This window comes from Nematolebias whitei, chromosome 15 (assembly GCF_014905685.2).
Source record: "Nematolebias whitei isolate Nwh7 chromosome 15, NemWhi1, whole genome shotgun sequence".
NCBI lineage: Eukaryota > Metazoa > Chordata > Actinopteri > Cyprinodontiformes > Rivulidae > Nematolebias > Nematolebias whitei.
This window is the reverse complement of record NC_056512.1, coordinates 3,784,022-3,810,173: the sequence shown is the minus strand read 5'-3', so window position 1 is coordinate 3,810,173 and position 26,152 is coordinate 3,784,022. Positions and strand designations below refer to the sequence as shown.

The 26,152-nt window shown below is 44.8% G+C and overlaps 1 protein-coding gene across 1 annotated transcript; it reads right to left on the bottom strand.

The window, feature by feature from the left end:
• On the bottom strand, positions 1-24,596 carry yipf2 (Yip1 domain family, member 2; the record flags this gene model as incomplete). The annotated part of the gene is given in 4 exon segments (XM_037689355.1): positions 1-192; positions 9,763-9,945; positions 24,246-24,412; positions 24,480-24,596. Coding segments are annotated over 4 exon segments (551 nt in total), but the record flags the coding sequence as incomplete, so codon positions are not given.
• Positions 24,597-26,152: the final 1,556 nt, after the last annotated feature.

Below are 26,152 nucleotides of genomic sequence, written 5' to 3'. Positions count from 1 at the left end.
ATTGCTGGAAGGATGGACTTGGCCTGATAGTTTCCTTTAGTCCCGTTGAATGTTGAAATCATAACGTTGTGCATCATGGAGGTCTGATTCAACCAGCTGCAGCCGCTGTCAGTGGGCTTGAACGGTCAGGTTGGAGTAAATCCCCGGGGCTGTTGGTGAAGGGGTTTGGTCTGGTGTCTGAAAGAAGTATAGCTGAAAGAGAAATGGTGAGGTTCAATGGTTGCTTTATTAAACATGTAAAAAGTATTCATCCGTACTGGTGTCATTTCCATTTTGTTGCCTTACAGCCTGGAATATAGTTGAATGTTTTATTTGTTTAAAAGCAACAATTCTATAAAAATACTTGGATTAATGAAGTTAAAGGCAAAACACATTTTTTATTTATCTAACAGGTCCTCTGGACGGATTCTTTTTTGTTGAAACGTTTCAACTTTTATCTAAAAGACTTCCTCAGTCTGAGGTGCTGTATTCAGCTCAGTCTCTTAAATAGCACCTTCTCAGAGTGGATCAACCAGTTTTGCTGCTGACAACCAGAACCAGCTGATCACATGGTCAAGAAGGACCATCAGCCTAACAATGGATCATTAGCACCTGATGGCTGTTTACTAATCACAGAGGGCTGAGTGATACTAGCAATCACAGCATTGTAAGAGGGGGACAGTTGAACCTGGAGGCTCCACCCCTGTTTAACGATGGACGATTTCTTTTCACAAAGATGGCCTCCTTTACTCCTCTCTCAAACCATCGTTCCTCTCTGTCCAGGATGTGCACATCTTCATCCCTGAAAGAGTGACCGCTGGCCTGGAGATGAGTGTAGACCTCAGAGTCCTGGCCTGATGATGTTGATCTTCTGTGCTGGTTCATCCTTTTGGCCAGTGGCTGTTTAGTTTCCCCGATGTAAGACTGATCACCCTCCTGACACTGAACAACATACACAACATTACTCTGTTTGTGCCGGGGGACTGGATCTTTGGGATGAACCAGTCTTTAATGTATTTTGGGGTTTAAAAGCCACTGGGACGTTGTGTTTAGAAAATAAACGTCTCAGTTTCTCTGATACTCCCTCAACATATGGAATGACCACTGGTCTGGGTCTGGGTTCCTCCTTTTCACCTGTTGGCTGACTGGAGTCCTGTTTGGGTTTCTTCGTCAGGGGCGGCTGTGGCTGAGTGATTAGAGCAGTCGTACTCCAATGCAAGAGTTGGGGGTTCAATTCCACCAGCAGTCACATGCCGAAGTTTCCCTGGGCAAGACACTGAACCCCTCATTGTCTCTGATGTGTGTCCCATCGGTGTATGAATGTGATAAAGCTCTGATTATTCTTTGTAGAGATCTAGTAGAGTGCTGTATGAATGGGTAAATGAGGGAACAGATTGTGTTGAGCATCTTGATCAGATAGAAAAGCGCTATATAAGTACAGTCCATTTTCAGTCCATTCTCTGCTTTCAGGAAGGTCCAGTTAGGATATCCACATTGCTCTAGAGCCTGTCTTATGTAGGATTTCTCCTTCTGCCCGTCTCCCGAGTTAGTGGGGACGCTGTCTGCTCTGTGGTGATGGGAGTCAAACTGCAAATACTGGTCTGTGTTGGTGGGTTTGTAAATGGACTGTACTTATATAGCGCCTTTCTATCTTATTTCAAGATAGAAAGGCGCTATATAAGTACAGATAGATTGTGATACACCTCAGTTCACAAATGTCCTCCATCAGAGTCTGAGACGTCAAAGTCCAAGAAAGCCAGCCTCCCATCTTTTACATCTTCTTGTGTGAACTTTATATATTTATCCACAGAGTTGATGTGGTGAGTGAAATGTTGGACTCTATGTTGCCAGATCTCACAATAGAATCAAGCAACCAGCTCTATGAAAATAAACCCAAAACAAGCCCAACTGGCAACACACCACAATGTGTAAAACAGAGGCCGTTTTTAAACAGTATAAACATAATTTTATTATGGTATTACACATAAACAACAGCAAAATTATGCTCAACACTTTGAATAACATAATTTTAAGCTCTGATAAAAAATAAATTTTGTGCATGTAATTTTTTCTACATATTTTTAAAAACAAAACATCCTAACATCTGCGTGTGAGTGGAGCCCCCTTGTGGTCGGCCACAATATGAGTGTTTGGGGTGCGCGCCCACAGACATATTTACATGTCTATATGCGCCTGTCGCCTCGCCAACTTGGGCAGGAGCGATAAAGAGGAAACAGGGGTGGAGGCCTCCGTGTCCAACTGTCCTCTTCTTACAATGCTGTTATTGCTAGTATCACTCAGTCCCCTGTGAACAGCAAGCAGCCATCAGAGCACTAATGATCAGCCATTAGGATTTTGGTCTTCCTTGATCATGTGAACATCCAGTTCTGGATGTCAACAACAAACTGGTTGATCCACTATGAGAAGGTGCTATTTATAAGACTGAGTTTAGTGCAGCTCCTCAGACTGAAGAAGTTTTTTTAGATAAAAGACGAAACGTTTCAAGAATAAGAATCTGTCCAGAGGACCTGACTCAATCTTGTTAGATTTATCTACCTGGATTATTGAGCAGCATCAGGATGCTTTCTTAATTTGCTCCTGTTTTTACCTCCAGTTTATCTAGTCACCTAATGTAACATAGTACCGATGGTTCTGATTCACAACAACTCACTGCATACAGATTTCACATCCTCTGTCCAATCCCACCAGACTGTATAGACCTTGCCAGTATCTTGAGCATAATCTTTTCAAATCTAGAAGTTATCTGATATTTTAATAGGCAAACATTTAAAATGTTTTACAGCATGCATAGAAAAACATTCATTCTAACAGATTCAATTTTGGAGCTTAACTGTAGTAAGACGGGCCAATTAACATCAATGATTGATTTTAAGATAAAGATATTTATGTTCAGTTTCCAAAGAGTTGACCGAGCTTCATAAGAACTGTGGTCAGAAAGTTCACTTTGATCTTATTTATGCAGATTTAGGCCAAGCAGAGTTTGAGAAGGAGTTGGACTGTGTTCTTTGAGGTACACTGCATGTGTGTGTGTGTGTGTGTGGGGGGGGGGGCTCTGTCAGGACAGAGGTCTGTTGCTACAAGCTGTTCTGTCCTTACACAAGCAGTGTGACAGTTTGGTTCTCATTGCCAGTTGTAAGTCGGACACCTTCACGTGGGAGTTGGACTCCACCAGGGCTGTCCCTTGTTACCGATTCGGTTCATAACGATTACAAACAGAATTTCTCTGTGCAGCCAGGGGGCAAAGGGGGTTCGGTAAAGCAGCTGGAACGAGAATCAGAACCTCTAAATCTGAAGCCATGGTTCTGAGTCACAATAGGAGGGACTGCGCTCTCTGGGCTGGGAGGGAAGTGCTGCCTGAAGTGGAGCGTTTAGGAAGTTCACGTTTTGTTGACAGTGAGGCAAAAATGGTAAGCTAGCTCAACAGATGGATCGGTGCAGCTTCTACAGTATTGCGGACTCTGTGCCAGTCTGTTGTGGCGAAGAGGGAGCTGAGCTGCAAGGAAACACTCTTTTTACCACTCGGTCTACGTTCCTGTCCTCAACTATGGTCACAAACTCTGGGTAGTGACTGAAAGAACAAGAGGCAGTGAGAATCGGCTGTCACCTCTCCTCCACACTAGTCCTCAGCACCGGTACACATCAGGGCTGTGTCCTCAGTCCAATACTGTACTCACCATTTACATATGACTGTACCACAAAGCACAGCTCAAACAACATCCTCAAGTATGCTGATGACACCACCATCCTGGGCCTCATCACCAACGATGAAGAGAGTGCCTACAGAGACGAGGTGAAATCACTGACCAGCTGGTATCAGGAAAATAACCTCTCTCTAAATGCCACCAAAACAAAAGGAGATGATAGTGGACTTCAGGAAACAACGTGGATGCCAGCACGCCACCACCAACATAAACAACGCTGAGGTGGAGCAAGTCAGTAGCTTCAAGTTCCTCAGCGTTCACATTACCGAGGATTTGTCCTGGACTTTACATACAAACACTGTGGTCAAGAAAGCCTGACAAAGACTCTACTTCCTAAAAATACTAACTAAGTTTGGTACGAATGCCTAATCTTCACCAGCATTTATAGCTGCACCATTGAGATGGTACAAGAACTGCACCAGTCAGAGCCGGAAAGCTCTACAGAGGATGGTGCAAACAGCAGAGGACATCACTGGTAGCAGTCTCCACACCATCCAGGACATCTACCACAGCCGATGTCTGCGTAAAGCATGCAGCATCATTAAGGATCACACCCACCCAGCACAAGGACTCTTCCTTCTACTACCCTCAGGCAGACGATACAGGAGTCTGCCATCGCATACAAAAAGACTAAAGGACAGTTGTTACCCGCAAGCTGTCAGATTACTGAACTCGATAAATAACACTGTACAAACTGGCAATAACTAATAATTCAACCTCAATGTCACTACCTGTGCAATAACCTATACGTGGTCCACTACATTGCCAAAAGTATTTGCTCACCCATCCAAATTATCGGAATCAGGTGTTCCAATCACTTCCATGGCCACAAGTGTATAAAATGAAGCACTTAGGCATGCAGACTGTTTTTACAAACATTTGTGAAAGAATGGGTCGCTCTCGGGAGCTCAGTGAATTCCAGCATGGAACTGATAGGAAGTGTTTGGGAATGACAGCAACTCAGCCACAAAGTGGTAGGCCACGTAAACTGATGGAGCGTGGTCAGCGGATGCTGAAGCACATAGTGCGAAGAGGTCGCCAGCTTTCTGCAGAGTCAATCACTACAGACCTCCAAACTTCATGGGGCCTTCAGATTAGCTCAAGAACAGTGCGCAGAGAGCTTCATGGAATGGGTTTCCATGGTCGAGCAGCTACATCCAAGCCATACATCACCAAGTGCAATGCAAAGCATTGGATGCAGTGGTGTAAAGCACGCCACCACTGGACTCTAGAGCAGTGGAGGCACGTTCTCTGGAGTGACGAATCACGCTTCTCCATCTGGCAATCTGATGGATGAGTCTGGGTTTGGCGGTTGCCAGGAGAACGGTACTTGTCTGACTGCATTGTGCCAAGTGTAAAGTTTGGTGGAGGATGGATTAAGGTGTGGGGTTGTTTTTCAAGAACTGGGCTTGGCCCCTTAGTTCCAGTGAAAGGAACTCTGACTGCTTCAGCAAACCAAGACATTTTGGACAATTCCATGCTCCCAACTTTGTGGGAATAGTTTGGAGCTGGCCCATTCCTCTTCCGACATGACTGCGCACCAGTGCACAAAGCAAGGTCCATAAAGACATGGATGGCAGAGTCTGGTGTGGATGAACTTGACTGGCCTGCACAGAGTTCTGATCTCAACCTGATAGAACACCTTTGGGATGAATTAGAGCCGAGACTGAGAGCCAGGCCTTCTCATCCAACATCAGTATGTGACGATCCAGGCTCTCATTGAGGTGGCAGCTTCAATTTCTCCTCCCCCGTTTTTTTCCTTCTTCCTGCTCTGCTCTCTGTCTGTCTGAAGCGCCTGGGTCTCATCTCCCGAACATAAATTAAGAAGATTATGGATTTAGATTGTGGGCGTTCAACTCTATTGATTTTTTTTTCATCAAAGTGACAAGGTCCTGGGGAACCGGCATGTCCAGCTGAGACTCACGCTGTGGGGTACGTCATGGATTCGTGGGGAGTGTGGCAGATGATGTGCCTCTCTGTTCTGTCTCAAGAAGATGTTGAAGACGTTTACATATTTGGACTTATGATAGCAGGGACTCTGCTTTTGGCATCGGCGGGGCTCTGTTTTATCGACTTTTGAAGCAGACAGCGGCAGCAGTTTTGGCCATGGAAAAGCTTCCGAGTCAGCGTGAAGGTCTGGTCCTCGCTGTGGGAACTTTAAATCATCTGGTTTACAAGCTTAACCGTAAGGTGGAGGCGATTGAGAATCGCAGACCACCTGCGGCTTCTGGGACTCATCAGCGTGGTGGGTTCGACCTTGAAGGAGACTCAGCATGGATTAGTGAAACTAAATTCCACAATTAGGCTTTTTCGGAACCACAACGCCCAGATGGACTCAAGGCTGAAGAAAAAAATCTGTCTGCCTGAAGAAAAACAAAAATCAATCTTATCTAATCTGACTCCCAATGGCCTCGGAGACGGGCTGACTATCAAATTTCTCCTGGGACATGAATACCCAAGGACAAAAGCTTCATCTATCGAAAGATTTTTTTTTTTTTAATACCACTATCTACCCTCATGTTTCTCCCCCTTTTCCTATCTAAGATAATTATCTGATAAGGATAAAATGGCCACGCTCTCCTGTAGTTGCAGCTTCGTGCACTCCGCCCATCTTTCAGACGACTGTACGTACATATTTGCGTTGTACCTCGGTGCAATTCCAATAAAGTTTATTCTGATTCTGATTCTGACCTCACAAATGCGCTTCTGGAAGAATGGTCAAAAATCCCCATAAACCAGTCCTTCTCAAATAGTGGGGCGCGCCCCCCTGGGGGGGCCCGAAGCAATGCCAGGGGGGCATGTGACCCTGGGGAACATTTTGTGGCAGGGATTAATTATTTATTTATTTATTTTTTGCATCATTCTCATTTTGTCAGGGTGCATTCGGCAACTGTTTGCTAAAATCCGTCAACTCTCAGTCTGACTAATAATAATGTTATGAACAAATACGTCTGTCTTGTTGTTTGGGGAGCCATGCTTGAACCGTGTCGCTGTGACACCTCCTCAGCTGGTGACGCTCTGGACGCCTGTCACCCACAGCACGCATGTGACAGAGAATAAACTCAAAGCGAGAGCGTTACCTGCCCCTCTTCCTATTTTACTGTAACAATATTTTTTTGTTTGTCAAAGCACAATTTTTATCTTTTTTTTTTAAACACAGAGCTAATGCTTATTAAATGTTAGGACTCTATTCTTTGCTAACTAGTCCTCCGCTCTGGACGCATTTCACCCACAGTGCACAGCAACTGTGGGTGAAATGCAATTGTCAAAGCACAAGTTTGATGTTTCTTTTTTATTTGTTATAAAAACAGATGTTTAACAAATGTTAGGACTGTATTCTTTGCTAACAAAATATATTTTGTCATTAAACAACTTGTCAGGTTCTTGTGAGCGTGCCGCATTCCCATGGACCCCCCACCGCCAGCATGCTCGCTCGCTCTTTGCGACTTCTCTGCTGTTGCTGCTCTGAGTCCAGGTCCAGGTCCAGGTCCAGTTCCAGGTCCAGCACAACATGGAGCAGGAGCTGAGAGCTGCAGGATCATGTTTCAAACTCTGCTTCAAAAAGTTGTGCACTGCAAAACGTGCTCATTGTAGCCATTAATCCTGACTTCCTCATTTTGATTAAAAAAATAAAATAAATCAGCACAAATTGTTTTATTTATTTTTGTTTTGTAGGTCAAAGTGTTGTATATAACACTCCTGACTTAAAATGTTGCTGATCAATTTGAATTTATTATTATTTATTGATTGTATTCAATTTGATTGTTCAGTATCAAATGGTCAAAAATGTTTACAGTTTAAATAAGAATAGATTTTTATATATCAGGCAAACTGATGCACTTTAAGTCTTTTCTGTTACAGACTATAAAACAATGTTAATAATCTTTGTTGTAAGTTGATATATATTTATTTAATGTTAATAAGGGTACAATGTTATGCAGAGGTGTATTTATAACAATTTTTTAGTCAAATTATACTATTTACAGCTGTGGCGGAGAGTTGGGGGGCGCAAAATGTTTACTTCTTCCTGGGGGGGGCGTAACTGAAAATAATTGAGAAGCACTGCCATAAACACACTCCCAAACCTTGTGGACAGCCTTCCCAGAAGAGTTGAAGCTGTTCTAGCTGCAAAGGGTGGACCAACGTCATATTGAACCCTATGGATTAGGAATGGGATGTCACTTAAGCTCATAAGTCAAGGCAGATGAGCAAATACTTTTGGCAATGTAGTGTATATGTTGATTATGTGCAATATGTGTGTGTGTGTGTGTGTGTGTGTGTGTGTGTGTGTGTATCATGTGCATTTTAGCGTATATTACTACCTTGAAATACTTATTCAGATTAATCCTGCTCTACCATGTCAATATCAATCTCTCTTTTTAGGACATTGTAAATATTTTAATTAATTACTTTTTCACTTTTTGGTACTTCTTTTGTGTACCCTTATTGCATGCTTTTTTGTATTTTCTTGTTGGTTTGTTCTTTGATTTTTTTTTAGCGAGTCAAATCGGTTCTTCTCATCCTAAGCATTTCATTGTACTGTTAACCCTGTGTTAACCTGCATATGATAAATAAACAACTTGAATTTGACTGTGGATCCAGGAAGTCTAAATGAACTTTATCTGCAATACAGCTGGACCCTCCCTTAGAGATAGGATGGGATGTTCAATTAACCAGGAAAGACTCAATGTAAAACCGCTGCTCCTCCACATCAAGAGGAGCCAGTTGAGGTGGTTCAGACTAGGGGTGCACCGTTTGCAGTTTTCTGGTTGATCACCGATTTCTAAAAACGTTTGACCTGTTTTTTTGGTTTTGAACAAGTTTGACATGATTGTCGACGAGGAAAATGGCCGGCTCCAGAGGAGGGGGTGTACCAAAGAGACCATCCTAGCACCAACATAACTGGTTTGTTCCACTTTGGAGTAAGTTGTTTTGGGAAAGAATCAGTTTTGTTGTGTGTTTCCTTGACTAATGAAGCCTTCCAGATGGAAGGTGAAACGTTTCAGCAAAAAAAGAAACTGTCCAGATGAACTGACTGAAAATTGTTGGTCTGACCTGCTGATTCTGATTTTGGTCAATACCGATTTAGTTTTATAAGCAACACTGTCAGGTGTTATAAGTTCACAATGCACCTTCAATTTTCCAATATTATTTTGTTGAAAAACATACCCTTGAACAATATCCTAGAAACAATGCAAACTGTTTTTAACTGGCCATGAGGTAGTGCTCTGAAATATAAATGAAGTTCAGACAATTGTTGTTAAAACTAAAACACTTGGTAAAATCAGTTTCTCATGCAAGTATCAGCTGATTTCCCAAAATTAAGAAAATCGGGGCAGATAAACTGGCCAGCCGATTTATCGGTGCACCCCTAGTTCAGACATCTGGTAAAGATATGTCACCTAGATGCCTCCACAGAACATGTCCAGCTAGGAGAAGACCCCAGGACAAGCTGCTAGCCTTGAAAAACTTCATAATCTTCTCCGGACACCTGGGGAAACAGACGTCTGGACTCTGGAACAAGTGGCAGCTGATGGATGGATGAAGGACTTAAAAAAAAGGTTGTTCCCATTTAATTATCCTAAAGTATATTTTTACCTAATTTTTGTTTATAATCAGATTAAAATTCTAGGCTGGAAGACAACAAAATTGGTGTGCACCAATAAATTGGCCCCGATTTCCTTAATTTTGGAAAATTGTCTGATACTTGCATGAGAAACAGATTTCACAGATTTTTTTAGTTTTAACAACAATTGTCTAAACTTGATTTATATTTCAGAGCACTACCTCATGGCCAGTTAAAACCAGTTTGTATCGTTTCGAGGATATTGTTCAAGGGTATGTTTTTCAACAAAATAATATTGGAAAATTGAAGGTGCATTGAGACCTTATAACACCTGACAGTGTCGCTTATAAAACAAAATCGGTATCGGCAGGTCAGACTTTTTAGAAATAGGTGATTGGCCAGAAAACTGCAATTGGTGCACCCCTACAACAAAATGTAAAGGTTGCCAGGAGGTGTGAATAGTTCTGCTACCGATTGTGTGTGGACTTCACTCACCTTACACCCGATGGCCAGCAGGGCGTTCAGGACCACGATGGTAATCATGGTGCCCACAGCCATAAACTTACTGTCGTCACGGACCACAGGCCAGAAGGTGAGGACCAACACTGAGCCAGAGACCACCATTGCAACCACGATCAAAGTCCACTGCAGTGGCTCCAGTGGGATGATCCACAGGATCTGGTGATGGCAAGATTTTCCATTGATCAATGGTAAGTGATGACTATCTGCCAAACATTCAGTCAGTTTTCCTCTGACCACTACAGAAGCACACACTAAATGCCCAGGAAGGAATTCTGAATACATTTAATATGCAAACAAGGATGCAATCATATCAAACTGCAATCGTCATGAGGAAAGATGAGCTGTAGCCATTTTGGTCAAACCTTGTAAATTATGCAAAAGCTCATGTAATGTTGTGAGGCTAAAGGCACATACTCGGGGGTTACTGTGTGTACTCTGTGAGCCACGCGAACACTGCGTGCACTGTCCGCAGACGGTTGAGACTTCATCCTGATGGGCTTCAGCCCAGCTCTGCAGGCAAGGGGAGTTTACCTTCGGGACAAATTGAGGTCGCCGATCCGATTGGTCATTTGCTGACACCCCTACTGGATTGATTGACAGGTCGCAAAAAAAAAAAAAAAAAAAAAGCTGCTGGCGGCCCTGGGTAGAGGCAGCTGGCAGCCCAGCCACAGCGGTGTTCTGTGTTTATATGTTGTTAATAAAAAGTTCTAAAAAATACAACAGGGAGTGCTGGCCCTGCAGCCCACACATCAGACCAGCTCAACGGGAAATCTCCAGCCCAATTAGCCATGCCAGGCCTGATTTTAATTCTCTTGTGACAAATTCCTTCATTTCTCACAATTTCAGTCATGGTGTCAACGGACGAGGAGGAAGAGATCACTTGCCTCTTAGCAAAAAAAAACAGAAAAGGCCATTTAACCAGATCAGGGATGAAAAAAGTGAATTTAATACATTGGTGTCGCATACAAAACAGTCGGTCGCTGGGCAGTTTATTGTGTGACACGGAGTATGAGTATGCAGTCGTAAAAATTGATCTTTGCGTGGACATGGCTCGCAGACGTTTGCTTCGAGTCCACGTTGAGTCCGCCTCGAGTATGCGCGGACCTCTGCGGAGTGAAGTACGCCCGAGTATGTGGTGGCCTTTAGATTGCTTTACTGTGAAAGCCATCTTGAATTGCTTAAACTCCAAAGTTAATCAGTAGTAGGTGTACAGACACTTGATTATTTGGAGTGTCCAGTAATGAGGCTGTCAAAGCTAGAAAAAGCATATCTTTTATCCATGCAAAAATACAGTAATTGCCAGACTATTGAGCGCACAGGAGTATAAGCCACGCCCACAAAAAATTGTACATACACAGGGCGCACTTGTCTATAAGTGGGTGTCCACGTTGTAAAATGAGATATCAACCACCAAAAGGCATTTTACAGACTTTATCTTCTTGTTCAACACACAGACAGAGTGAACCCCACAGTACTTCATGACAACTACCTCCCTCACTCATGGTTACTGTATTGAATGGTCTAACACAAACTAACATATAATGAACACATAAACTAGGCTAACAGGGCTATTCTACTATTGGTAGAATAGTAGAATAGCCCAATAAAATAGCACAATAAAATAAAATAAAAAAGTAGAATAGCACAATAAAATCAGCAGTCATGAACTTGTGACTGATAATAAATATCTCACACTGCGACTGCATGCAGGCAGGTGTGAACTCAAAAGTGAGGCTCCATGAAACAAATAATAATAAAATAATAATCATTCTGACAGAACCCTGAGAACAGAATGGGTCATGGAGAAAGTAGAAACATCACGTAGATAAAAACTAATAATTGAACATGGCGATGACCAGGCAGCCACCATACAAATATCCTCCACTGTCATCCCTCCATGCAGAGCCAATGAGCTTGTGATGTTTTTCAGAAGAGGATTAAAACGCAGTACAGCTGAACTGCCGTCAGCTTGAATTCTGAGACATGAGAGAGCAACAGAGAGAGCAGATAATCACTCACTCACTGCCGACGTCAGAGCTAACAGCAGGGCTGTTTTAAATGACAGAAATTTAAGTAAAACCTGATCTAAAGGCTCAAAAGGAGCTTTGATCAGAGTGTGCAAGACCATCATTAGGTCTCACTGTGAAGCTAGTGGACGTGACACCAGTCTGTGTCTCTGTACACCTTCCAGAAAATGCTTCATCAACGGGTGATAAAGAACTGATGTCACCGAAGCCCTTGTGACTGGAAGAAATAGCTGCAGCATAAGTTTTAATTGTGCTGAACGCTAGATCTCTGTCCATCAGCTGCTATAGAAATGACAGCACGCCACCTAGTGGACATGAGATGGCCTCCACGCTTTTCTTTGCACACCAGCGCTGAAAAACTGTCCACATGATGTGTACAGCGCTGTGGTGGAAGCAGCTCATGCACCCTGAACGTATGCACCACATCCTGTGGGAGGCCCATCTTTTCTAAACGGATCTGTTCAGCGGACAGATCCAAAGGTGCTGACCTATTTCTGGGTAACACCTAATCGCTCTTCCTGCCAAGAGGAGAGCGCCCCCCCACAGCAGATCCCACGGCCGACCCGATATCAGTCGCTGCAGATTCGGGAACCACAGAGCACATATGCATTGGGGAGCTATGAGGATGACTGACGGTTCTTCCTCCCGAACCTGGTCCATGGTCTGTGATATCAGCAGGACTGAAGGGAATGCATAAAGGAGCATTTTTGGCCACGGGCTGTGAGCGAAGGTGTCCACTCCTAATGGTGGGTCGTCTCGTGGGCTCAGTGAGAACCATAATTGACACTGGGCGTTCTCCCATGTGGCGGACAGATCCACTGCTGCTCAGCCGAACCTGCTCCAAAATCTGAGAAATCAGCTCGGGATGGAGGCTCCAGTCTCTGTGGTGGGGACCGCCCCTCGACATGATATCCGTTCACCTGTTCAGGACGCTGGGAATGTACACTGCTCTGATAAAGAGCAGGTTTTTTTGTGGCCAACACAACAGCTGTTTCGCGATGCGTAACAGTTGGGCTGAGCACACGTCTCCCTGACGGTTTATGTAAACTGTTGTCACTTTGTTGTCTGTGTGGATCAAAACATGCTGATCCCACAGCAGGGGCAAATGCTGAGTCACGTTTCAGACCGTGAAACATTATAGCACATTATGTAAAGTGACATGTGGTCCAGCCACTGTGCTCCCACTGCCTGGGACAGACACATTCCTCCCAGCTTGACAGGAGCACGTCTGTGAAAACTGAGACGTGTGACGTAGTCCTGCTGATGGGAACTCCCTCTGACAGAATGAGAGGGTTTCCCCAGTGATTCAGATCAGTTCTCACAGAGGGGGGCACAAAGATAATCCACCTCTTCTGGCACACAGGATCTATGCGCAAGCGGGCGAACCATCTCTGAAGGCGTCTCATGTGAAGAAGGCCCAGCCGAACCACGATGTGGGCCGCTGACATCGTCCCAGGAGTCACATGACAGGCAGAGCTGTCACTATTGGGGAGTGGTGGCGCAGAGGTTAGAGAGGTGGGCTTGTGATCCGAAGATCGCCGGTTCACGCCCCGGCCCCGACAACATCAAAATTGTGGGTGGGGTAGGTGAAACACCCACACTTGCCCCCACCCTCATTCGCCCCACTCTGGGCCCATGAGCAAGGCCCTTAACCCCCATCTGCTCCCTAAACAGGTCTCTCTTGAAAATGAGTTCTCGTGGCTCAATGAGACTAACCTGGATAAATAAAGGCTAAATGAAAAACTATGCTGCAGTGTTTGACACAGCGGAGCTGAGCTGACAGAGTTTCGGCTCTCAGCTGTGATAAACAGCTCTCATTGTAGTTGAGTTTAGCTCCACTTCTAGATAAACAATCATCTGGGATGGACAAATGGAAGGTTTTCCCAGTTTATAGAAAACCCCAGGTTTAGCAGGTGGAAGCGTTTTGGTCTGTGCAACAGCTTTCTAACTGGACCGAGCTAATAAGAGCAGATCGTCCAGATAAAAAGATTTCTCATTCCTGCCATGTGTAACGACTGCAGAGCCGTCTCCACGCATTTCGAGAACATGCGTGGGGTGTTTCAGAATGATGGAAATGTGAAAATATGCGCTCTTCAGATCTATGGAGGTGAAAGCCAGTCGTTCTGGTGAAGTTCTCCAGCAGCTGTTTGTCAGCATGTGGAATTGTCTCCCCATGATCGAATTGCTGAACATGAACAGGATGAGAATGGGTCTCATCCCTCTGGTTTTTTCTCAGAACCAGGAAGTAGTGGGAGGAAAAAAAAACGTATTTTCCTCTCCGTTGGGAACTCTGGAAATCACGTTTTTTCATCAGGAATTCCTGAAATTCTGACTGGAAAGATGAGCTCTGTTCTGGAGAAGACAGAACCGTCTCTATAATCCCTCTGAACGGTGGGGGTTGAGCTGCGAACTGCAGCGTGTAACCCCTGCTGATCAGACGGTCCATCCATCTGTCCAGGGAACACACTCGTTGCCACTCTGAGTAACGCTCGGAGAGCGGGCACGCATTTGTGTTGTGTCATGTTTCTCATGAATGTCAACCAGACTAAAAATCCTTACTGCCATCACTTGCTCCGGAGATTCTCCGGGGGGAACCCAAGGGGGGCTCCGACAGAAAAAAGGGGCTGTATGTGTGCCTCTGTGCTGAGCCCAGGCTGCGGTCTCACATAGAGCTGAGGTGAGCCGGCGCGCACTGAGAGGAGGCGTGAGCGCTTTCTGAGTGAGATGCTGTTTCAGTGGAGGCTACAACTGTCATGGAGAAAACACATTTACTCCCGCTGTGCTGTGAGTGGGCAGAAAACAGCAGAAATTAAAAACGGGCTCTGGCTGAAAACGAGGGATATTACTGGACTCGGTCTGCTGAAAAAAGCATAATTTTAGCTGACGTGGCAGACGAGTGTTTTGTGATATTTACTGAACTGCTGTGTCAATTAAAACGCTGTTTAAAGGTTATTGGCTCATTCTGTGTGGGGAATGTGTGAAGAGAGGCAGCTGTGAGCTCAGCTGATCTTGACAAGTCTCAGATGAAAAAAGTTTACTTTCAGAGGTGTTTCCACTTTATATAAAAAAACATCATCAAAAAACACATACTTTCCCCTCAAGGATCTGTTACCTGGTGGAGGGGGCCGGCAGAGGAGCGGGGCGTGAAGTCGCTGCCACAGCTGTGGAGCACCTCTGCTGCTGTTGCTGGCCAAGGCGGTCCCTCCAGCAGCCGGAGGGGCGAGAGGAGGACTGTGACGTCACCAGATGGTGTACAGTCTCTGAGACCGCCAATGAAATTACCAAACAGGTCACAGCTGAACCAATGAAATGGGGACGAGAGGAGAAAATGGGGAGAGGGGATTCCCCTGCAGGCGCAGAGCATGTGAGCCTCACATGCTCACAGAGCAATTCTGCTCCACAAGCAGGAGGAATATAGCGATCAATGACTTCCTGGTAGGCTACTGTATTATTTTTTAACTAGCACTTTTCAGAAAAAACATTTACTATTTGTATTTGTGTATGTTACTGGCACGTACTGTAGCATACTGTGATCCATTGTGGTTGACTGTTGGTCACATGGCCTCAGGGAGGGATTATGGGTAAAATCTGTGTTCATTGTTAATCATTTCAGTAAGCTGTTCAGCATTGTTCTTTTAGTGATTAGTCTGTTCTTCTTAGCCTAGATCATGTGTTCATTATGTGTTAGTTTGTGTTAGGCCATTCAGTAGAGTAACCATGAGTGAGGGAGGTAGTTGTCATGAAGACTTGGGGCAGTGCTCAATTTAAGACGAATACAGCAGGATCCGGGAACTCTCTTATTTTGTCAGGGTGCGTTCTGGTAACTGTTTGCATTGATCCGGGAGGTCTCAGGCTTAATAATAATAAAGTTATGAACAAATATGACTACCTTGAACAAATGAGAGGTATATTGCGTATGTAAACTGGAAATAATTACATGAACACTCAATTTAAACACAACAGACGACACAACATATCTTAAAATCACATGCGATCATCTGCCCCTTCAAGTGACGTATTTCCACCTCTACCCTTGAAAAAATCTCCACCCCTAAAAGAGTAGTGAGTGGGGGTGAGTGCCTGGAAGTTTCACATGTGGAGTTGGACAGTGAGGTTGTTTTCACACCAGATAGTCCGGTAGACTCGGTTCGGTTGGGGACCAATATTCATGACATTTTGTTTACATTTGAGCTGGTGCATTTGCATTCACTCTGCACTGTGCAGTCGAGCCACTCGCTCGCCTGTGGGGGCGCTGCACCAAGAACTACTGAAAGAAACAACACAAAAACCTCTGAAGCCACATCTTGTTCTTTGGGAAATAAAAACAAAAACAGAGTGGCATCAAGTTTTAGCAGTTTTAGGAGTTATATTTAGTCATTTTTCAAAAATGGACTCAGATGAGGCAGAAGATGAGACAGAAGACCATGGAGAATGTTGTTTTTCAAACAAGGCAGCTGACGGCTCCATATAAGGTAAGAGAAATGCGTGTTTGTTTGCCCTGCGCTGTACTCCACTTCTTGCTTGTGGAGCGGGGCCCGGTCTGTTTACATTCACACTGTACATGAACCGTGCTGGAGTTCTCTTCTACCGGACCGAGACCTAGGTTTTAGCCCGGGCCAGAGTTCGCCTTTTTGTTCCGTGACAGAGTTCGATGGCGGCACAAATACCATTGATGGCTAATGCTCCAGCGAAGAGTAACACTGAATTGCAGCCTTATGTAGAAGAGATCCTCATCAGGGTGATGGCCAACAGCTGTTGTTAATTAGTGGCCATCTTGGACGAGGAGCTGCAGTCAGTGGTACTCTTACAGTATCTCCCCCCAGAATTGCAACCAGGCGACCTGAGGCATTTCTCAGGGTGGTTCGTGAAAAGGAGGTGATGAGGCTGGGGTCCAAAATAAATGAGTGAGGGATCCAAGACCTCTCCTCTGGGCCATAACCCTCCCAATCGACGAGGTATTAGAAACCCCTACTTTGTTGTTGCACGTCGAGGATGGTCCTCACTGTGAACGCTGAGTGTGGTTGTCGATCATGCGGGGGGGGGGGGGGGGGGGGGACACAAGGAGCTCTCTGAAACGGGTTTGACATGGGAAACATGGAACGTAAGGTGGATTTTCATAGAGTTAGGTTAGGTTTTCAGGTTCTGATCGAGGTGGCAGCTTCTGTTTCTCCTCCCCCGTTTTCCTTCTTTCTGCTCTGCTCTCTGTGTGTCTGAAGCACCTGGGTCTCATCTCCCAAACATAAATTAAGAAGATTATGGATTTGGTATCGTGGGCGTTCAACTCTATTGATGAGATTTTTTCATCAAAACTACAAGGTCCTGGGGAACCGGCGTGTCCAGCAGAGACTCACGCTGTGGGGTACGTCATGGATTCGTGGGGAGTGTGGCAATTGATGTGCATTACAGTCCTGTCTCAGGAGGATGTTGAAGACGTTTACATATTTGGAATTATGATAGCAGGGTCTCTGCTTTTTGGAATCGGCGGGGCTCTGTTTTATCGACTTTTGAAGAAGACAGCGGGAGCAGTTTTGGCCATGGAAAAGCTTCCGAGTCAGTGTGAAGGACTGGTCCTCGCTGTGGGAACTTTAAATCGTCTGGTCTACGAGCTTAACCATAAGGTGGAGGCGAATGAGAATCGCAGACCACCTGTGGCTTCTGGGACTCGTCAGCGTGGTGGGTTCAACCTTGAAGGAGACTCATAGCATGGATCAGTGGAATGTAATCCCACAATTAGGCATTTTTGGAACCAGAATGCCCAGATAGACTCAAGGCTGAAAAAAAAAAATCTGTCTGCCTGAAGAAAAAACAAAAATCAAGCTTATCTGAATCAGACTCCCAACGGCCTTGGAGACAGGCTGACTATCAAATTTCTCCTGGGACATGAGTACCCAAGGACAAAAGCTTCATCTATCGCATCCCCCCCCCTCCCGAGAACTTTCTGTGCAAGCTTATCAGAACTGCTGGCTGGAACAACATCTTCAGAAACTGTGGCTGATCTGAAAAGATGCTCATGGACAAATCTCAACACTTCGATGTCAAACGCAAATGTAATCATGTTTTAATTGTGCTTGCTGGTAGAGTTTTGATGTCTCAAATCGTGTCCTGATAGACAAGATGTGAAAGATCTTTTTTTGTAATACCACTATCTACCCTCATGTTTCTCCCCCTTTTCCTATCTAAGATTATTATCTGATAAGGATAAAATGGCCGTGCTCTCCTGTAGTTGCAGCTTTGTGCACTCCGCCCATCTTTCGGACGACCTGTACGTACATATTCGCGTTGTACCTCGGTGCAATTCCAATAAAGTTTAGTCTGATTCTGATTCTTACAGCGGAGGGGTTGATGATCTTGGAGATGGGGAAGGGGCCAACAAAGCGGGGTGCCATTTTCAGAGTGGTGTCTTTCAGGTTGATGTTCCGGGTAGATAACTATACTCGTTGCCCCACTTGATACAATGGGGCCGTAGAGCGGTGACGGTCGGCGAGTCTCTTGTTCTGGACCGCTGTACGGAGCAAGGCTGCTTTGGCTTGACGCCAGACACATCGACAGCAGCGAAAATGGAGTTGGACTGACAGCACAGTGCAGTCCGTCTCCAGGCTGGGGAGCAGAGGGGGCATATATCCAAGAGAAGCTTTGAAATGGGACATACCTGTGGCAGAGGACCTATGGGCGTATTCCACCCAAACTAGATGCTGGCTCTAGGCTGGCTGATTTTTCTCCACAATGCAGTGGAGGGTGGTCTCCAGCTCCTGATTGCAGCGTTCAGCCTGGCCGTTGGACTGGGGGTGGTAGCCCGAGGTAAGGCTGGTGGAGGCTCTTAGAGATTTGCAAAAACAGCGCCATACCTGTGCGACATAATTGTGGACTGCGGTCTGACACCACGTCAGAGGGGATGCCATGGATCCTGAAGACGTGTTGGACCATGAGTTGCGCTATCTCGAGGGCCGAGGGAAGCTTGGGTAACGGGACAAGATGAGTGGCCTTGGAAAATCAATCAATGATAGTAAGTACAGTGGTGTTACCATCTGATGGGGGTAGACCCGTGACAAAATCGATAGAGATGTGTGACCACAGACAGCTAGGAGTAGGCAGGGGTTGGAGAAGTCCTGCTGGTGGTTGGGTACCCGTCTTGTTCCTGACACAGGTGGGGCAGGCTGCGACAAAGGCCTTAACATCAGGCGTCATGGAAGGCCACCAAAAATGTGTTTTGGCCAGAGAGAGCATGCGAGCGGTACCTGGGTGACAAGACAATCTGTTTGTATGAAGCCTGTGTAGTACCTTTGACCTCATGCAAGACGGGACGAACAGGGTTCCAGGAGGTCCATTGCCAGGGTCAGGGTCGTTTTTTTGGGCCTCTCGGATCTCACTCTCTATAGGCCAGGTGAGTGTTCCATAAATACATATGGAGGGAACGATGGTCTCTTCAGTGTCAGGTATGTCTGGTGGTAAAAACTGACGGGACAGTGCATCTGGTTTGATGTTCTTTGAGCCGGGTCTGAAAGTCAAAATATAATAGAAACAATTGAAGAACAGAGACCAGCGAGCCTGTCTTGGGGTTAAGCGTTTAGCGTCTCTGAGGTATGTCCGATTTTTATGGTCGGTCCAAATTAAGAAGGGGGTCTCAGTGCCTTCCAATCGGTGCCGCCATTCTTCAAGGGCCAGTTTGACCGCGCGGTTGCCCTCATTAATTTCTTTCTGCCTGGGACAGACGTTTGGAAAAAAACCCCGCAGGGGTCGACCTTATTGTCGCTGGGTGACCTCTGAGAAAGCACGGCCCCTATCCCCGTGTCTGAGGCGTCAACCACAAGTATAAACTGGCGTTTGGGATCAGGATGACAAAGAATGGGTGTAGATGAAAAAAGTTTATTTAACTTACTAAATGCAGTGTTGGCCTCTGGGGTCCAGCTGAAAGTCCTGGAGTTGGAAGTGAGTTGAGACAGAGGGGCTGCCACGTGGCTGTAGTCTTTTATGAAGCGTCTACAGAAGTTGGCAAACCCCCAAAAAACGTTGCAGTTGTTTTCTAGATTCCGAGGTTGGCCATTCAACTACAGCCCTCGTCTTCTTGGAATCGGTCCTGCAGTGCCCGCCTTCAAAAATGAATCCCAAAAAAGAAACTGTGCAGACATTAAACTCACATTTTTCTCCTATATCAAATAATTGTGTGTGTTCGACTGGGTCGTGGGAGTAAATAAAAATATCGTTGAGATAAACAAATACAAAGACACCAATGAAATCTCTCAAAACATCATTCACTAGGGCCTGGAAAACAGCCAGTTGGTTAAGCCAAAAGGCATTACTAAATATTCAAAATGGCCAAGGGGAGTTCTAAAAGCCGTCTTCCACTCGTCACCCTCTTTAATGCGTACCAGGTCGTAGGCATTTCTAAAGTCGAGCTTGGTGAAGATGGTGGCCATTTGTAAATGTTCGTGGAATTAATCGATCAAAGGGAGTGGATATTTGTTCTTTACGGTAATGTTATTCAATCCTCTATAGTCTATACAAGAGCGAAGAGTCTTATCCTTTGTGGCGACAAAGAAAATACCTGCCCCTAGTGGTAAGGTGAATAATGCCCAAGTCCAGGGATTCATTAATATATTTCTTCATCAACTCCCTCTTGGGTCCAGAGAGGTTGTAGGGTCGGCTTGTCGGCAAGGGGGCGTCCAGGAACAAATCAATGGAGCAGTCGTATGGGCGATGCGGGGGGAGAGACGGGGCTCCTTGTTTACTGAAAGCTGCTGCCAGGTCATGGTAGTCAGGAGGAATAGCAGTAAAATCCACCTCCTCCTCTGGAGGCGTTATCTGTGGGTGACTGGCAATCGCGAAACGTAAACAGTTCTTTAGGCATTTGTCGCTCCACTTCTCTACCCGCCAGAGTTCCCAATTTATGTCAGGGTTGTGGCTCTTAAGCCAGGGGAAACCCAAGATCAGTTGGGATGTCGGAGAATCAAACACAAAGTAACTGTTAATTTTGTGGTGATTTCCGGAGATGATTAAGTGTAGTTCGGTCGTTTTATGGTGGACCTGAGCTAACGTTTCTCCGGTGATGCCAGAAACAGAAACAGGAGAGATCTCCAGAGTGGGAAGAGAGTATTTTTTAACCAGATCCATATTTATAAGATTTTGCCCGGCCCCAGAGTCAATTAGAGCAGACAAGGACAGGAGTTGTTGATTTATTTGTATAACAGTTGGCAGCAAGAGTTTAAATGGGGAGGAAAGCGCTGAGGTACACATCAGTATCTCCCTCTTTACTGGTGGGCGTTCTTGTTTCCCCGAAATGGGCAGTGAGGTAGATAATGCCCGGGATTACCACAATAAATGCAGACATTAGTGCAACTGCGACGTTGTCTCTCCTCAGGTGACAATCATGTACGCCCGACCTGCATTGGTTCGAGCTCAGGTAAGGCAAGGGGGGCGTGTTGTTGGGACCAACGGTGACACAGCAAAACTAGGACCCGGGGACGACTGGGATTTGAAGTTCTCTTTAATCTGCTTGTAGGAGTGTAGCTCACTTGGAGGGGTCACGAACCCGGAAGTGGAAGGTCTATGGGAATTGTAATCCCGCTCTCTTCTTCTCTCCCAGAAGCTGTCGTCGATGGTGATATCCAGGTCGATTAGTTTATAAAACCCCTCAGGTTCATCTCAAGCTGTAGTTTGGTCCTTGAGGTGATCAGACAAAAAGTTTAGGAAGGTACCTTGTCGTGTTAGCTCGTTCCAGCCGGTCTGAGCGGCGAGGATCCAGAACTCCAAGGCGTAATCAGAAACTGCGTGTCGGCCCTGACGTAGGCTTAGCAGTCACTTTACGGCATTCGGCGCCTGCAGAGGGCAATCAAAAATCCTACGAAACTCCTTTAAAATTTGTTTGTAAGGAACAGAGGAACTATCGTGGAACTGTAAAAAGGAATTGGCCCAACGGAGGGCATTACCTTTTAGCTGGCTGATGAAATAGGTGATTTTAGCTGCATCAAAGGCGTAAAAAGATGGAGCCCATTCGAATGTGAGCCTGCACTGGAGTAGAAATCCTCCACATTGATCAGGATCTCCTGCGAAGAGCTCCGAAGGCTTCACAAGTAATTGCTGAGCAGAAGGAACCGGGCCAGGGAGTTCTGTGGTGGTACTGGGGGTCGACTGGATGACAGACGCTGGAGGAGAGGGAGGTAGAATTTGTTGTTTAATGGAAAAGATCATACCTCCGAGTTCCTGCAGGTTGGACTGCACAGAGCATTGTTGGGTCAGAATCTGCTGCAGCATCTCTTCCAAATTGTTAATTCGTTCCACCTGAGAGGTAGCGAGGGCCTGCTTGCTCCTGGTCTCATAATGGGGCTGATTTGGTTGCAGCATTTCTGTTCTGACTCCAGGAAACCAGAGTTGTATGAGACCCAGAATGAGACAGACTCAGGTAAATGCAAAAGTGACAGTGTTTATTATTTACAGTGGAAAAGGTAACAGTCGTTACTCTGAAGCTCCTGGGGAAGAAGGAGATGGTCAGAGGAAGTCGGCAGGATGGAACAGGTAAGATTTGATTCTGATGAAGTTTCTCTCTTACAGGTTTAAGGAGGTATATGGGTCCAACTGCAATGCCAGAGGATAGCTCCAGAGGGTGAGAAGACCAAGTTGTCAGGCAGGACAGAGGAGGCTGACAACTGGTGGAAAGCAAGGCACGAAGAGAACCAAGGCGAGGCAAGAGGAGAACCAGGACAGGACCGAGGGAACCAGGACCGAGGAGACTGGATTACTGAAGACAAGAAAGAGCTGGTAAGTAAATTTACCAACAGTAAAGGTACAGGCCGGAGGCACAAATACCATTGATGGCTAATGCTCCATCGAAAAGCAACACTGGATTGCAGCCTTATGTAGGAGTGTAGATGAACAGATGCTGATATATTCATCAATTAAACGGGTTCACTCATCTTTCTGGACTGGATAAAACGTGCATTGAATTTAATGAAATGTAACGTGAGACGTCATTTTTCTTTGACCCATCAAAATGAATGCGGTCATTTATTTTACAGAATCAAAGTTTAACATCAAACATTTACATTAATTTGGCAGAATATGAAAACAACAACATAATTAATCAGCTTTTACAACCAGGAAACCATACGGCCATGGTTTTCCGTTGCTTCACCACAGACATTAATGAAAACATCTGGATTAATTTTCTAGCAGAAAGGAGAGTTTAAAGATGGAAAATTGAGATTTATCTTACAGAGAGATGTGTGAGGGAATTTATCTGTTTTAACCAGAACGTGCACGCTCCTTCGAAATCAGCTTGTCCCAAACAGTACACTCTTGGTGAAGGTCGACTTTTACCTTTTCTGAAGATAGATCAGTTCCGGCGTGGAGTCTCACTTCCAACCACTGTTCAGCGTCTCAGTGAGAACAGCCAAATACCTAGAGAGCCGTGCGAGGTTATCCAAACAGAAGTTATAATTCCCAAAATCGTCTCTGGTTCAGCTTATTTGGTTTAGCAGCCTCCATGAATGCCTGCGTTTTGCATTCATGAACTCCCAAACTCTCTGCATTCTGGATCCCAAAACTCCTGAACTCTACTTTGAACTAGGAAGTGCCGATATTTAAATGGGCTCCACTTCCGGTTCGTTTGAGAGCCTCTGATTGGTGGATGGACCAGAACAGAGGTGTGGTTTGTGATGTAAGGTGTTATGGAAAGTCAAGGACAGAGATTAAATTGTTTAAGAACAGACAGAAAGATTGTTGGAGAAAACCAGTCTTCGTGGTGCCACCTCTCCTGTATCTTGCTGTAAAAGTTAAACATGACATTTCTTTTCAGTAAACTTTCTAGTTGACCGAAGCTTGAACTTTAACACACTTACAAATTTGCTCACTTTCAAAGCAGACGATCAAGAAATTGAATCATTACTCTGTAATGTACTCCAACTTGATTTCACTTTGAATTGAGGAATAAAAATCATTACTACTGTTTAAGTAAATAAAAATGAGTAGTTCACTTCAACATGTAAACATTGTTTGAACTAACACAATTTGATTATCAAAACATTTGTAAAATAGTAATGATCATAGAGAATTGTCTTTTCCACTTGATTAATTCAAGACAGAAAGTCTCAGGATGGGTCAAACTGTATTTCTGGATTCAAATCAATGAAATGACAGTTTCTGTCCATCTGGTCAGTTTTGACATCAGGCTTAGTCCACTACAGGAGGTCCTCATCAGGTTGATGGCCGACAGCTGTTGTTAATTAGCGGCCATCTTGGACGAGGAGCTGCAGTCAGTGGTACTCTTACAGAACAACTGGGACTTATATACAAGTGCAGCTTATTTATGTACAAACGAAAAATGTCGTTTAAATTTAATGTGCACGGCTTTGCGCTCAATAGTCCGGAAATAACGGTATTTATTCTGTGGGGGTTGTCAGTCGTGGAATAGAAGCTTTAAAGAAAGGATGTACTCACTGATGTGGGGATGAAGATGAAGAGGGAGTAGCCATAGACACACACAGTCTCTAGGAAGGAGTAGCCTCCCATCTGCCTTTCAGTCCCTTGTCTCCAGGTGAGAAAAGCCCACAGACCCACTGGTACCAGCCAGGCGTACAGAAAGATCACCACTGCAGCTATGGTGACTGCAGAGACACAACAGAGTCAGGAGCTGCAGCAACAGCTAGGCCATGCAGGTGGACCAGTACAGACCTCTGTGGAACTGTGGTCTGTAGTGGTAGTTGGGGCTCCCCATCTTACGCAGGAAGGTGGACAGGTTCCCACTGATTGCTACGGAGAACACCAGGGTCATACAGATCCAGAAGGGACCTACAGAAACAGACCACAACAAAGAGCCTTTAAGGAACAAACTCTTCAGTCTTCCTCTTTCTCTGGATGGCATTAAAGTGGCCTCCAGTTCTAATGTACAAAATCTCAGTGTTAATTTTGACCAGGATGTCATTTAAGGACTATTTTTATCTGAGTGTCTAAACAACCCTTAAAGTATTCAGTTTATCCAAAGTTCTGCTGCTAGAGTTCTGATCATATTTCTCCAGTTTTAGCTTCTCTCCATTGGCTCTCAGTCAAAATCAGAACAAAATTTAAAATCTTACAAAGCTCTCAACAACCTACCTCCATCTTATTACAAGCAGTATGCTAATGTTCCCTGTCTCTGAGGGACTTGAACAGTGAATGTTTGGAGTTTTGAAGATGAGAGTTTTTCTGGACTGGAATTGAACAGAGAATGTAACAATGTTTTTGATGCAAGATAATCAAGTGGGGAGGAGTTGCACTGTGGAGAAGAAAAGAGGGAGGTGCTTTTTGTCTAAAGCAGCACAGAGTGATGGCTCCTGGTGAGTGGAGGGAGGAACTTTATCTGCTATCAGGTGTAGTGGAGAAGCCAGAGAGGTGCCACTGGTGGCCTTGGCCCCCAAAGAATAATCTGTGGCCACCTTAAGAGCCATTCTAATCATTTAAGGAAACTATACTGATAGGGTTTTTGTATCTTAAAACTTTATCAAACTTTGTTTTACAGTGCCTGTTTGACCGTAAAGATATGAACTTGCAAAGTTAAATCAACTGACAAGAACAGATAAAAGTTCACCCACGTAGCAGTTTCTGAGAACTGTTTTTTCTTTTGTAAAACCACAGATGTCAGGGTTTTATACATATCAACTCATATTTTATCAATCTCACATTAACAATCTCACACTGTTATTATTTTTCTTAATGCGTACGAAGCAGAATTTAACTGATACAATGGTATCAGGAACTCATTACTCACACCCATGTAAGCGTTAAATCAAAATGTTCTAGACTGCCTTGCCCTCGTTGCGTAATCTAAACTGCCTGCATAATCAAGATGTCCAGTTTTCACTCCTTTCTGTGTGACAATAAAAAAACGAGCAGATGCTGAAAGTCTTCGGAGTTCTCAGCTCACAGCCTTAACACAGTTGTGACTATAGCTCCTCTTTTGCAAAAGCTTGGCTGAAAACTAACGTTTGTGTCTGTTTGGTTCCTTTAAGGTAGGAATTACCTATCGTATACTTTTAAGCAAAAAAAACCTAGTAAGCATAAGGCATAAGGCATAAGACACCGGAGAAGAGGGCTTAGCACCAACATAAAAGTTTTTTTCTTCAACTTTAGAGTAGGTTGTTGGGGAGAAGCAGTTTTGTTTGGCATTTCCTCAAACTGATGAAGCCTTCCGGATGGAGGGTGAAACATCTCAGCACAAAAAAATAAAACCAACCAGATGACCTGACTGAACATTTTTGGACGAGTAAGCATAGTTTCCTTAAGTGAAAGTGGGGTCAGTTTATAGTATACACAGTGTCTTGTGAAAGTATTCAGCCTCCTTGAACTTTTCAACCTTTTGCCACATTTCA